At 38.4% G+C, this 14671-nt stretch overlaps 1 protein-coding gene across 3 annotated transcripts in view; it reads left to right on the forward strand.

The window, feature by feature from the left end:
* Window positions 1-14671, forward strand: part of DROSHA (drosha ribonuclease III) — a 74881-nt gene that overhangs the window by 4804 nt on the left and 55406 nt on the right. For all 3 annotated transcript variants that reach the window (XM_032117240.1, XM_032117250.1, XM_032117257.1), the window contains 7 exons: window positions 2346-2438; window positions 3392-3623; window positions 4168-4309; window positions 6730-6884; window positions 9872-9952; window positions 11671-11757; window positions 11865-11951. In XM_032117240.1, the coding sequence (XP_031973131.1) occupies window positions 2346-2438; window positions 3392-3623; window positions 4168-4309; window positions 6730-6884; window positions 9872-9952; window positions 11671-11757; window positions 11865-11951 (877 nt within the window). The remainder of the gene's footprint in view (window positions 1-2345; window positions 2439-3391; window positions 3624-4167; window positions 4310-6729; window positions 6885-9871; window positions 9953-11670; window positions 11758-11864; window positions 11952-14671) is intronic.

The raw sequence follows: 14671 nt of genomic DNA on the forward strand, positions 1-14671 counted from the left end.
TTACTTTGATTTTCAAAAGAAGATTTTCCTAAAACTAAATGCCGCTGGCATTAAGGCACTGGCCTTTTCTGTATGAGATGCTTGTGGAATTTTCTCCTCCTTGCTGCATAATTTCAAGCTTCAATTTTAAGTTTTGAAAATGCATGCTTTCAGTAGCTTCTTTCTCAAACACTTTCGGATTGCTGCTTTAGGCCAACAGCTTCCAGATCTACTTGATAGTGTATCTACTTATTTTGATTCGGAGCTGTTTGCCACACTTGGGGTTGTTTTTTTTCTGCAGCATCCGTCTCCCAAGCAAATCAGATGGCACGGAATGTGCTCTCTGAAGACTGAAATCCATGCTTGAACAAGGATGATGCTGACAAACAAGGATGAATGGGGCTGGGGAAAACAATAGATAGTTTGAACTCTTTGCTTTGTAAATTGGCATTCTGTTTCGTATTATGAGCATGGAAACAAACATATATATATGTTCATAAATAATTTTGACTCGTTCTGTTAACCCACCTGGCCACTTGAAGCACTGTTTATAATTCCTAGTGTATCAACAGACTAGAAGTTTTAACAGATGCACAATGAGTTGCCAGCTGTTAGCAGAGTATAAAAACTGCCTGTGTGATCTTTCCTGCCTAATAAATACAGTAATTTCATGGAATCACTTAGGTTGGAAAACATCCTTAAGATCATCAAGTCCAGCCTGTAACCTAATGCTGCCAACTCCACTGCTTAAATTGTATCCCTAAGTGCCGCGTCTACATCTCTTTTAAGCGCTTTTTTAAGGAATGATGATACCACTTTCCTGGGCAGCCTATTCCAGTGCTGGATAACCCTTTGGGTGAAGAAATTTTTCCTACTATCCAAATGAAATCTCCCCTAGTGCACCTTGAGGCTGTTTCCTTTCATTCTGTTGCTTGTTATGCGGGAGAAGAGGCTGACCTCCACCTGGCTACAACCCCCTTTCAGGCAGTTGTAGAGAGCAACAGGGTCTTCCCTGAGCCTCCTTTCCTCCAGGCACAAGAACCTCAGCTCACTCTCCAGACCCTTCACCAGCTCTATTGCCCTTCTCAGGACATGGTCCAGCATCTCAATGTCTGCTTGTAGTGAGGAGCCCAGAACTGGACACAGGATTCTGGGTGCAGCCTCACCAGTGCCAAGTACAGAGGGACAGTCAGGGCCCAGGTCCTGCTGGCCACACTATTTCTGATACAGGCCAGGATGCCATTGGCCTTTCTGGCCACCTGGGCCTATGCTGGCTCATATTCACCTGCCTGTGACCAACACCCTCATTTGGTGTAACCGCTAGATTTTGCTTAGCAGGCTGTAGCTCCCTGAGAGCTCAGCGAGGGTTTCCTAGGGCAATGCGACCTGTTGCATCCCGCAGTCCATTTCGGATGGCCCCGCGATCTCGCTCTGGTCAGCTATCAGCGTCACAACCAGTGATGATGAATGAAGCGAGAAGAGTCTCTCATGAGGGTTGAGATGGCTTTAATCACATCTTGTCCTTGCGATTTCCAGAGGCAGAGAGACCCCGTGGTCTGCACGTGAGGGGGTTTTGTCAGGGGCCCAGGGCTGATACCTGGGCAGGGTTGGGGTACAGGAACCAGTATGGAGAAACCAAGGAAGTGGCCAAGGCTAAGGGCAGGGGGGAGCAGGAAGGGGAACATGGCATCACGAAAGCAGTGGGTTAACAGGCTACTACACTCATTTGTTCTGCTGGACAGCTTTCCAGCCCCTCTTCCCCAAGACTTCAGTTAATTTAAAGCTCTTTGATCCCAGAAATAGGTTTGGGTTATCAAATTCTTTATGTGTATGTGCAAGGTGAGTCTTGTAGGTGAGAGTTACAGTTTCAGCATTGTGCAGATTGTCTGTATCTGTCTGCTCTTTGTGTGTGCTTGAGGTGGCTGTAAGGGAGAGAGGGCTTGCCTCAAGCACTTGAATGACTGCTGTGTTTACAAAGCTATTGTGCTTGAAGTAGGTTTTCTTTTCCCTCCTTGGAGCATTTGGAATGGTTGTAGATACAACAGTCTTACCCTTTGCCATTCATAACAGGAGAAGAGGAAGAATGGTAATAGGTCCTGTGGTGAGTTCATAGATGTTGCCTATGTATGGTGTGAATTCACTCTTGTATTGAGATAGATGGCTTTGTTGAAGCAGATGGAGCACATGAATAGATGACTATCTTTTACAAGTTTCTTGAAGGTCAGTGTCAAGAACATCTTTTAGCAGTCAGCATGTGGCTGTCATTTTGCATTAACATGATCTTAGACTGCTTTTGTGTTCCTTTCAGGTGTGGAGTGTATGGAATGCCAGATTTCTCATTCAGCTTATTTTTTGAACTTTTTAAGGGAACGGGAGAGGGAGAGGCATAGGCACCGTGACAGCAGAAGATCACCATCACCAGACAGATCCTACAAAAAGGATTACAAGAGAGCAGGAAGGTAAGGAAGGCTGCATGTGGTCTCTTGAGCATTTGAGGCTCTGTGCATCCACTCGTGAGGTTTTGTGTGCATATGTGTCTCATTTGAAACTCAGAAAAGATGAGTGTCTTAAATTTATGATCGTATACTGATACATGCAAATGCCAGTTATCTCAAGACCTTGTAGAGTTAGAAACAGGATTAATCTCTGGAGAGTTTCGCTGCTGTGTCCTAAAGACTTTCTCTTACATCTCCTGTTCTGTAAAGTACCAAAATTATTTAAAGTCATTCTACCTTCAGGTTATCATTTAGAGTCTTTTCTTATATTGCTGCTCCTTTCTGAATTCTGGATAGTTTAAATCATTACAACGTTATTGGTTTTGTAGGCAGAGGAGATTTAAAAGAAAACAAAAGCTGGTAGTTTCCTTATTCATCTTTTGAAACGTTACTCTTGTGATGCATAAGGAATATCACACATTGTGTTGTTCAAAGGCATGTTAGAGTTACAGAAGTGTGGTTTCTGTATAATCTTTTTAATAAAACCTGAATTCTTTTGTCATGCCAATAGTTTGTGGGCTATGTTTTGAAACTCCTTACTGTAACTTTTAGTTGTGAGTGATGTGACTTATTTTTTACTACTGAGTTCCTAACTTAGAAATAAAATTAAAAGAAATTCACCTAGAATGCAAGTAGGAATTGTAATTTAAAATGCCATGTAATTTTTATTTTAATTCTTTAATATGGCTTAAAATAAAAAGCACATCGAATTTTAAGTCATTTTTATAGCAGTTCAGAACTACAAATTACTCTTGTACTCTTTGTGATGCAAGTTAAAAGCTGGAAAGGCAACTGGATTTTGCTGCAGTTTATATGATAGAATGATGTACTGATCTGAAGCAAACTCTTTTTCATTTTAAAACCGTCACTGTTAAAATAATAAAGAGAATTGCTTTTGTTTGCTTTCTCCCTCTAAGCCGGTCTCCAAGCAGAGAGAGAAAGAGAACCCGATGGGAGGAGGACAGAGAAAGGTGGTCTGAGAACCAGAACTCCAGCAAAGAGAAAAATTATACTGCTGTCAAAGACAAAGAATCAGAAGAGAATGCATCTGAAAAAAATGAAGAGGAAGATGAGGAATTGCTTAAGCCAGTCTGGGTTCGCTGTACCCATTCTGAAAGCTATTATTCCAATGACCCCATGGATCAAGTGGTATGTCAGTGGGAACTCTAAAATGACTGCAGACAGTCCTTTATAATAGGAACCCTTCAGCAGGATCATGTTTTGTGTCGTTTAATTCTTCTCTCTTCCTAATCATTTCAGTCTTTTAATCCCATTAGGGGCTTCATTCGTTGCTGTTTTTCTCTGTTTTCATCAGTTCCTTTTGTCTGTTAGCATTCAGATAAGTGGTACATGGAAAAGGGGGTACTTTTTTTTGTCTCCAGGAAGGAAAGATCGACTTTTTTGCCCATTATACCTGTGTTTGAGCAAAGATGCCTCAAGCACCATATATTCCTGCAACCTTGGAGATGTGCTATACCAGCAAATGAAATAATTTGTCTGCTAGTTCACCTGGTGAAGCAATGTAATGATATGCTAAAGCCTTATTAGTTATTCCCATGTTTCACTGAACTACAAAGCTCCATCTTTCCCACCTTCTTGCTTTTTTTCATTAAATGCTGGTAGGTGTTGAGTTCTTGTGCTATATTAACACTCCCCTTTTTTTGTTCTGTTGTTCTAATTTTTTTATTAACAGGGGGATTCTACTGTGGTAGGAACAAGCAAGCTCCGAGATCTGTATGAAAAATTTGATGAGGAGTTAGGAAAGCGACAGGCAAAGGCCAAAGCAGCCAGGCCTCCATGGGAGCCACCGAAAACCAAGCTGGATGAAGATTTAGGTAAGCTGAAATGGTGACAAAGCTCTGAAATGGAATAATCTGTAGTTAACCTGTTTTGGCAGTTGTGTGTACTTAATAATGTTGATAGGTGTTTTTTAAGTCCCTCCTTTGTATTTCATATCCATGGGAGTTTTACTGTAGCTTTTGACTGAAGCAGAGCTCAGTTCTTTACCCAGAAAGCCTGGGGGAAAAGGGAGGGTATCCATCACTACCAAATGCTAGTTTCTTGCATGGTATGAAACACCCTGAGCATGATCAGATAGTTCAGAGAATGGCATAGGAGAGGTTTTGAGGAGCTCCTGGTTTTAGATTTCTAAAGAGCAAGCAAGGGTAGTGGTGATAGACTCATGCTATGAAAGCAAACATAGGAGTTTTTCTTCAGTATTGTATTTTTGTTGTGCAGGTCTGCTTAGTATGATCAGACCTCTGCAAAAGTATTAGTTTTCATAACATACATTATCTGCATTATGTTGGACCACCTTTATGGTCTTCTGACAGTGAAATACATCTAGCAGCATCAGATACTGGGGAAATACTGGTTGAATTATCAGGGCAGAGGTTTTTATAGCAATTTGTCTACTCAAGTCAGTGAAAGCTATTCTTCTTGGTTTGTTTTGTGAAAGCTGTTGTTTTCCTACTTCCAGCATTTCAGTGTTTCATAGTGTGTTTTTTAGTGCTTTAGTTCAAGAAATTTTAGCCATATCACAGTAATTTAGATACTCTGTTGAGCTTGCTTTGTAAATATTGCTTCATGTTGGCCAGGTGAGCTGCTTCAAACTTTCATATCTCATCTTAGTAACTCATTAAAAAGTCACATATCAAAAATTCTAAAGATGAATTACAGGCCTAATGACATGGTTACATGCTGATGGTATAAAAGGATGCAATGAAGAGGAAAGAAAAAGAGAAATACAGATGAAATAAAATGTGAATTCACTTTTGTAAAGGAATTCTTCACATTTTTTTTGAACAGTGAATTTGCATATATTTAAACTCCTTCAAGAATCACTAGCAAAGTAAACCGTAGGGGTTTTTAGGAGATGTTTTTTCATGTGGGTGAATCAAGGATGGGACTGCTGCATTCAACATACCTGCATAAAGCTGTCATTCCTCAGATCTCTGAGGAAGAAAGCCTGCTGCTCCAGGCTAAAATATGATAGGGCCAAGAGCAACTAATGCATTTTCTTTTCCTAGTCTTTCTGGAGGACCTGAAGGCTCTATTCACTCTCTTCACTGTTCTCCTGGGCTAATTTGGTGTCTGTGGCAGCTTCTCCTACAGCCATGTAGTGTCTAGTAGTTTGTCTTATTTTTTAACTTCAGTAAATGCTCTCTCTGTTCTGGCTTGTGTCAGCAGTAGTCGTGTTTTGCAGTGAGATAGCAGTGCACTCCAGGAGTGCTTTTAGATCATGAAAGGCTGATGATGGAAGAAATTCTTTACTTGGGGGTGGAGAAGCACTGGAACAAGTTGCCCATAGAGAGAAGTTATGGATGTCCTATCCCTGGCAATGTTTAAACCCAGGCTGGATGGGGCGTTGAGCAACCTGGTCTACTGGGAGATGTCCCTGCCCATGGCAAAGGGGTTGGAATTCGATGGTCTTTAAGGTTCCTCCCAGCCCACACCATTCTATGATTTCAATACGTGACATCGAAAAGTTCTGTGTTAGTCTTTTGAAACTCCAGCTTACTCTCATTGGTTCCAGGCACATTTTGCACCTGAAAATAGATCTCAGTATTAATCCGTTGTAAATCAGAGAACTTTTGAAACTTAAGTCTTTGTGAATATTTGTAGGAATACACATGTGCATACTTTATAAGAAAACACTTATTTCAGCTGAGCATAGATGACCTATGTAAACCATGTGCTCCAAGGACATATTTTAATAACACCTTATGCCAAATTATGAACTGTGTAAAAATACATCTTAATTTAAAAAAAAAGGGAAACTTTTTCCTACTGATAGTCTCTCATTTTCTCTCTCTCCTTTTTCTTTCAACTAAGGAGAGTCTTGTGTTCAGTAAATGTGTATTTTAAAACCGTAGTTTCACAGTATTTGAAAGCACTGGCAGTACAGTAATATATTTTAAGTCAAAACTTGACAAATTGAAGAAATATTGCATTTTATTCCAAGAATAATTAACTTTACTTGCTTCTTGGTATATGTCTTGGCTGTGAATCCATTTATTTAAATTAGACCTGAGGATATCTGTGAAAATGAGTGACTAAAATTACGTGCGTAAGAAAGGGAGTTGCTTCAAAGTACCACAGGAGATTAGAGATATGTGAGATCAAGGTTTTTGAGCGTGGAGGTTTTTTTAATATTAAGTCCAGACATTAATTCATGTTAGAGAATGCATCGCTATGGAGAAGAGAGCATGTGGAAGTGTTTTTCAGCTGTCTTTATTTCTTCTGTGTGAATCAGAGAGCTCCAGTGAGTCAGAGTGTGACTCTGAAGATGACAGCAGCTGCTCCAGCAGTTCAGATTCAGATGTTATTGACGTCATTGCAGAAATTAAGCGTAAAAAAGCACACCCTGATCGTCTCCATGAAGAACTGTGGTACAATGATCCAGGACAGGTAGGGTGTGAGGAAAAAGTGCTGGGTATCCAAAGGTCATTCTCCCAATAAACTGAAAATTCTGCGTTGTTGTCAAACATGTAGAGTGACTTCTATTTCAAAATGCTTTCTTTACCCTTTTTCCCTTTTCTCTCTCATCTTCTTCAAAGCACTTCACTTTTGATTTCAAGAGTGTGGTTCCAGCTGATTAATCCTGTGGATTATTCAGTTGGAATCATGTCTGACAGCATTAATAAAAACTGAATTGCTAACAGTATGCTAATGCTGTCCTTTTAGCCCTGAGATAAAGGTACACAACTGAATTGTGTGGTGGAGAAAAGGCAATATGTGTACATCCTTTACAAATTTTTCACCTTAAGCTCTCAGCTCATAATGATAAATAATGTTTTAAATATGCAGCTAATGCTTCTAATTTCTTGTCTAATGGTTCTTTTGTAATTGCATGGAGATTGTAATTCTCATTAAATGTAATTGCTGAGCTCATGAAGTGCTGTTTTGAATGTACACATTGCACAGAAGACTAGTTTTTGTTTGCAAATTCACCATCTTCATCTTTCTTACTTAAATATTTTACAATCTATTTTCTCATTTCAAGTGACATGTCAGTAAACTTATTTTTCTGGCACTTTGTGTGATGTATGAGTTTAGCGTGCAACAAATCATAATGTGAAGAGATACTGCAACACATATTGCCACTGTGGTAATTCAAAAGTCTGTTGAATAGTCTATTACAGATTCCTGTTTATGCTTCTAGTTTAAAAAGAATGATTGAGCATAGCTAGCTGTTTTTATTTGTATGGAGAGCAAACTTAGCTAACTGTTTAGATATTTAACAGAAAAAGTTGTGTAGCTCTTGGGCACACTTCAAAGTAATGTTCTATGAAGAAGATTAGCGGGAAAAAAGGTGGAAAAACTGAGTTTCTTGCTGAAAAACATTCTTTCCCAAAAACCTTCTTGAGACTGACTCTTCATCTTTCTTGAAAGGGCTACAATCAATCATGGTGAGCTTGTCAGTGCTGTTGTACTTCTGTGTAGATTTTATTTGAAAACATTGAAGTTTTCATAGATATTTATCTGGTGTGTCAGAATGCTTTCTGTCAATAAATAAAACAGGAATGATTGCCATGCACTCTGACATGTACAAGTACACTGTCTGACATGGAACTAGATTTGTAGGATGGATCTTCCCAACCCTTCGATCTGAGAAGCTTGTTTGTTAATTTGGATAATCTCCTGCAGTGCTGACAGTTGCCAGAAAATAAATTGTTAAATTCAATGCCACCACAGCGGCTTTTGCCTTACAAATGTGATCTGCTTGTTTGTGTTGCTCTGTTGGTCAAAGAAGGCATTGCCTATGTAAATTTGTAATCTCTCATCATCATTTTACCATCAATTCATGATTGTTCTCCTGCATTTTTTTCTATGAGCAGTGTTGTTAGGGACGAGCTAGAGATGTATCTGACTTGCTTCTCAAGTCTTGGCTTTACAAGTACTTCACATCTCTCTGAGTTTTGGCCTGTGCATTTAATATAAAAGAAGCAGTATTTGTGCTGAATAGTTCTGAGAATTAAGGATGAGATTTTCAAAAATAAGTGATGATTATTTAAATAGCCTCAGCAGACCCTTAGTTTTGGGGCACTGATGAGCAATTAGCTGTTGACTGTGTTTTTAACTCTCTTCTGTCTTGTTGCTGTGTAAGCCAGTGAGGAAGTATGCTTCTACCTATGAGCATGATTCAATTTCTTGGAGCCTGTTCTTCTCAGAGTAGGGGAAAAACTGTGAGGACAACAAGCTGTCATGTCACTCCATTGTTAAGATTGTGTGGCTCAGTTTCCAAACGAGTAGGGAAATTCCTGCTTCTTATGATTCTTTGCACATATGCATTGTGCCAGTTTGAAGAAACTGAGGTGAACATTTAGAGAATTAACATCAAAACTAAAAGGTTGCATCCCTGTCCCAACTCCCTAAAGCTAACATTAACAGTGGTTTAATGAGTCTTTCTTCCAGTGGTATCTTCACATTATTTCTAATATATGATAATGCCATTTAGCCCCACTGTGGATGCTGTTTGTGTTTTCAGACTGCTTGTAATAGCATGGAAAGTTCTGCTGGTTTTTCTGTTGCATTGCAAGTTTATTGTTTGTTTGGTTGTTTTTTTTCCTAAGTCTAAAAGAAGTTTAATTTCTTGGATTCAAACTTTGAAACCTTGAGTTGGGAACTTACTTTGTTTCTCTGGTTTGTTTCTGGGCTTCTTTTGTTGGATTTCTGCAATGGGCATAATGTTAAGGGCAGAAAGCTTTAGGCTGTTGCAGTAGTTGATAGTCTGCATTGATCTTGGTCATAAAAGTGAAAAGAAAGATGCTAGCATTGTAATATATGCACTGGCCCTTTTTGGTATAGCTGCTTGATGCACTCATACTGAATACTCAAGTGGGTATTTCTTCCCCCTTTATCTTTTTTACTGATCTGTTCACAGGATGGATTTGAAGTGTTCCCATTAGTTCTTTAAAGTACCAAGTAAAATCTTTGAATGGTCTGCATTTCAGGGGATAGTCTTGTTCCATGGCAAAAGGCTTAGTTGAGGATGTGTTTTCAGTCAGAGAGCCCAGTGGCACTGTTTGAATATGGAGATTTCAGCATGTAAATATTGACACATACATGTTTGGGACCTGAATTTTGTTTTAGGCAGTCATCATGCTGTTTATGTGTATAAGCAATGGAAAAGAGGTGCATTATAGCAGGGTAGTAGAATTCTGTTGAGAGTGCTTTTCCATCTTGTGCTTCTGAAACAGTGATGCTGTTCTAATGCTGCTGTGCAGTTTTCTTAATATTAGTCTATACTGTTTTCAGTTTTATTGGCTTAAGAACATCCACTTAATCTAAGCATGACAGGCTTTTAGAAGCATCAGCACTCAGGGCATTAAAACCAACATACTTTCCCAAAACCACTTTTCAATACAACCAGAATCCTATTTTGTTTTTGACAGATGAATGATGGACCTTTGTGCAAGTGCAGTGCTAAAGCCCGGCGAACGGGAATAAGACATGGCATTTATCCTGGCGAAGAGGTATTAGTAATTCTAAGGATTGCAATTATGAATACAAACTTGCAGCTGTAAATTCCTGCTTAGGTTGATTTGAGGGGTCTTTCCCATGATTTACCGGCTGAGTAAAAAAAACGCTTGTGCAGCTTTAAATCATTCAGTTATGTAACCTCATATTTAAAATGCAATACTGGTAGTGAAATCCACCTGGAAACTGTAGAAAATTTTTGCCTGTGTTTGCTTAGTTTTAGGTTCGTTTGGGTTTTTTTTAAGTTTCTGAAACACAATTATGTTAATAGAAAAGAACTTGTGATCAAAAGATCTCCTATCTTCAAGTGGATGAATACATTGTGAAGGGCCCACTCTGTGAAGTGATTAAAAGAAAAAGTAAATAGTAATCTGCTGCTGAAAGAAGCAGAAGGCTTGTCAGGAGGCATTCTTGCCTTAGCATGTAGGCTTTACAATTTATCTTTGTGCTTTTTCTTGAAAAATTTTATATTTCAGTAGGCCTTCTTACATATATTTACCGAAACAATCTTTTATTTCTCTGCAGTTAAGGAGTTATGAACGTTTCTGTGAATTATTTGAGTTCAGAAAATTGGCTTTGGTCTGAAGCTTACTATAAATTGCTCTAGTTCAGGATCTGTTCCTCCCCATGTTACATCTAGGGTTCTTCTTGCAGAGGAGGGAGAAAATTTAGGAGGAGAAAACTACTATATATAAAATTTGGTGCATGAAGGCAGCTGCTCCCTGGAACAATGCCATCTGGGAATCGCAGGTTTCACAAAATCTCCTAGGATATACTACTTCTCACAGTGTCCTGTAGATGAAACTGCCTAGTTTTGAACTAGCTTATTTGCCACTGTCTTGTTGCAGCAGTGAGAAGCTTATTTTGGGGCTGAAGAGCCAATGTAATCACCCTGCTTACTGCGTAAGGTTTGCAGAGTGGCCAGAGCAGTGTAGTGGTGTAGCTGTCTTGCCAATGCCACAGGCCAACTTTTCTTCTGCTGTTCAGAGTAGTACCCTGCTCACTGCAGTGATTTTATTCTTTTTCCAAATGTATTCCGAGCAGGCTGGTGGCAGCCTTTGAACTGCAGCAAGTTGTATGTAGGACGTATGATAAACTGGTTTCGTCTGACTGTTGAGGAGTTTAGGTCTTTACACAGGACTGCTTCAAAACAATCTGGAAGGAAACATGAAATTCCTTGTGTCTGGCTGCCTTTGGACCTCAAAGTCAAGCATTATAACCTTGTAATAGAGTGGCGTTACTCTGTGGTGATAGACTAATCCCTTCTCTTCAGGCCTCAGATTTCCCCCAAGCAGATGGACTGATACCTGTCTATCTTGATAATGTCCCTTGAGATCATCTTGTGTGATGTTCAAGCTCCTCTTCATAAACTTTTAAAACTGTGTTTCCTGAAACAAATTTATATAGGAGAGGAAATTAGTCTGGAACGTAAACAGCTAACTGTGGTGTGTAAGAGAGATGGAGAGTTAAATGGAAAATTAAAAAAAAAAAATCCACCTTTTTTTGCTTTTGAATAGCTTTAAAAATATTTCTTAAAGTGAAAGTGGAGATAAGGCCACACTTTCCTCCTTCCCAGAATACTTAATTATGACTACCTGCTTTTATTTAATTTTTTCTAATGCATATTTCATGGCTATTAGAAATGCTTTATTCTCTCTTTTAATCTAAATTTGCCTTGACTCTACACATAACTCTACTTATCTCTTCCTTTAAGCCCATTAAACCATGTCGCCCCATGACCAACAATGCTGGAAGACTGTACCACTATCGAATTACTGTGTCACCTCCCACAAATTTCTTAGTAAGTACTTTATAAATAATTCAAACTAGGACTCTGATTTTATTTTCAGTGACAAAAGTCATACTGCTTCTTGCTTACTCCGTGGTGGTTTTGTTTGCTTTTTTAAGACAGACAGACCTACTGTTATTGAGTATGATGACCATGAATATATCTTTGAAGGGTTCTCCATGTTTGCACATGCCCCACTAACAAATGTAAGTATGGTCATTGCTACATACTTTAGGTTTCGTACAGGGGATTTCTTTACAAGGTGCTCATTCTGCCCTGAAGCAGAACTTCTCTAAAAAAACAATACGTGTATGCTACAAACATCTTGCCAGCACTTGAGACTGGGGAAAGATACTTGTGCTAATGGAGCTCCGATTTTGTCTTGACTGATTGTGGTAAGCAGCGTCTTTGAACTGTGACTGAGGCTGTGATGTGCACTGAAGTAATGTTTTTACATGTTTTGCAGTTTGGAAGTGAATTAAAACCATGGAACAACTTGTTAAAACTGCTAATTGGATTTAAATTGGATGAGTGGGTTTATTAAGTTGGCAAAGTTTAAAAAACTACCAACAACAACAAAAAAAGTTTTCCCCTTCAAGTGACAAATTAAATTATTCAGAGATCCACTCTAAACTCTAAAAGGTTTTCTCCCTTCTTAAAACTTACTTAGATGTCTCCAGTACTTTATAACAGCTGTTCAGCTTCTTCAGGACCTAGCAAGTTATGATTTTTAGTAAAAGCTGTAGGTACATACAGGTGTTTGTGTTTTGAAAGCAAGTGTAACAAGAAAAGGACATGACTGGTACCTGACTGCCTTGCTTTTCTAGTATAAGCTGAGTTAGCCAAACATGAATGGAAAATATGCAAATACTTCATTTCTGTACACTAGAAGATTTTTTTGTTATCTTGGTTATTTCAAGGTTTTCTCAAAAATTCAGTGTGTGTTAGTTTCTGTGGTTTTTATATCTATTACTAGCAATATCACCAATGCCACAACTCAGTGTAAGAATGGTTATGAACACAGGACTGGCATGTAAGGATACTGGAAATGAGAGGCACTGAGAAGAAATTACTTCTGACAGTTTGCTTATGTAATGGATATGAAAACTTCACTTTTGGTGGTCAGGGGAAGGGACTCTTGTTGATAAGTGAGAGAGTGGAGTTCAGCCTCTGACATGGCAATGGGAAGCACTGCTGCCCAGTAGCATTAACTCAGCCTCAGGATTCAAGGCAAATTTATGTCAAGGCTTTACGTTTTCACTTTGCTAATGAGCAAAAAGGAGCAGTTTTGTTTTATTCACGTTAAAAGAATAAAGAGACCCTTCTTATCTTTACAATTTTTGTGTCTGCTATGTGACAGCAAGGCAGAGAGTTACAGAAATCTTTAATATACAGACAACAAGGAAAACTCTTCTTTGATTGAATGGTTAGAGAATCTATTAAGCTGTAAAGTGCATATGTGCATATGTTTTTTTTCTCATTCCAGATAGGGGAAGTGATCAGCTACAAATGATTACTTTTTTACAGAGTTGAATACAAAGCAATACTGTGGTGTCAATTCCTGCTACTAACACATATAAAGCCCTTTGGAAGGAGTCTCTTGATGTCATGATATGATTTTTGGCATACAACATAAAATCTGCTCTTTGAGGGACTCTTTGGAACATATTTGATAAAAGAGAGGTAGCAAAAGGTAGTAAAAATAGAGATCTGAACACCAACATCTTTGCATTAACCAAATTTCTGTAGTATGAAGTCTTAGGTTTGCACTTAGGTTATTACTGAGTTACTGCTGTTATTACTGAGTAATAAATGAGCAGCTCAAGTATTAGGGAAAGTGTTTAGTACCATCATAGGAAAAATTATAATTTTCATATTATAAATACCAAACCAATTTTACATTACCAACCACATGTTCTTTTACTGTGTATTTGCTTGTTTACATGGAACTCCAGTTCATGGAGATCTTAGTTGTGGTCAATTCTCTAAAGTATTCAACTTCTAGTTTAAATTATGTGTTAGCAAGTAAATAAATAATCCCTGTACTTTTTTTAAAGCCTCATTGCTTTAAGTATGACAGGTTTTCATCTTCTCAGATTCTAAATGGTTTATTTAATGGTATATTCCAAGGTTTTGGGGGGGGGGGATGTATTCACATTTGATACTGTATCAAACTGTAAGAAATGCAGTTTTGTTTGGTCATTGGTTGCAGCTTCTCAATGTATCATGCAGATAACAATAGATATTTGTAGTCAAAATAGTCAAATGTTTGGCAGGGGGCTGTAAGAAGATGCAAGCAGAATATTGCACCTCTGCTATGTACGTTGATTTCACTGCAACCCCATCACTGTTCAACTATTTATTTGTATGCTTACCAGTGTAAAGTAACCTTGGGTTCCTTCACTTTCAGAGGTCATGGAATTATTCTAACACTCTTTTATACCTTTGAGGCCAGTGAGTAGTAAAATTTGGTAAGAGCTGTAGATGTGTAAGGGAAAATTCAGCATTTTTGTAGTCTTTTAGGAATTTAGCTTTTTTTTTCTGAAAATCCCATTTAAAAAAATGAAGCACCTTCAGCAATTTATGGACCATAAAAAGATGAAAAAAAGGAATTAAATGTTTGTCTTGCTAGCTAGTCAGGTGAAATTCTGAGAATATTTATTGCATTAAATTAGTATAAAACTGTAAATTTGTCCCTAAGCTATTACATTATGTTGCGTTGACTTAAAACTACATTTTAAGACCATAGAGCTGACACAATTGGCAGTGAGCTAAAAACACCTTGCTTTCAGATCACTGTATCAGTCTGACATATTGTGTCACAAACAACAGATTCACTTGCAAATATCCGAGGGAGAGAGGATACAGGTTGTCTGAGGTTTACAGGTGTACTTTTCCTTCTAAAGAAAATTTCATCTCCAGTAGA

This window comes from Corvus moneduloides, chromosome 1 (genome assembly GCF_009650955.1).
Source record: "Corvus moneduloides isolate bCorMon1 chromosome 1, bCorMon1.pri, whole genome shotgun sequence".
In the NCBI taxonomy this organism is placed as follows: Eukaryota; Metazoa; Chordata; class Aves; order Passeriformes; family Corvidae; genus Corvus; species Corvus moneduloides.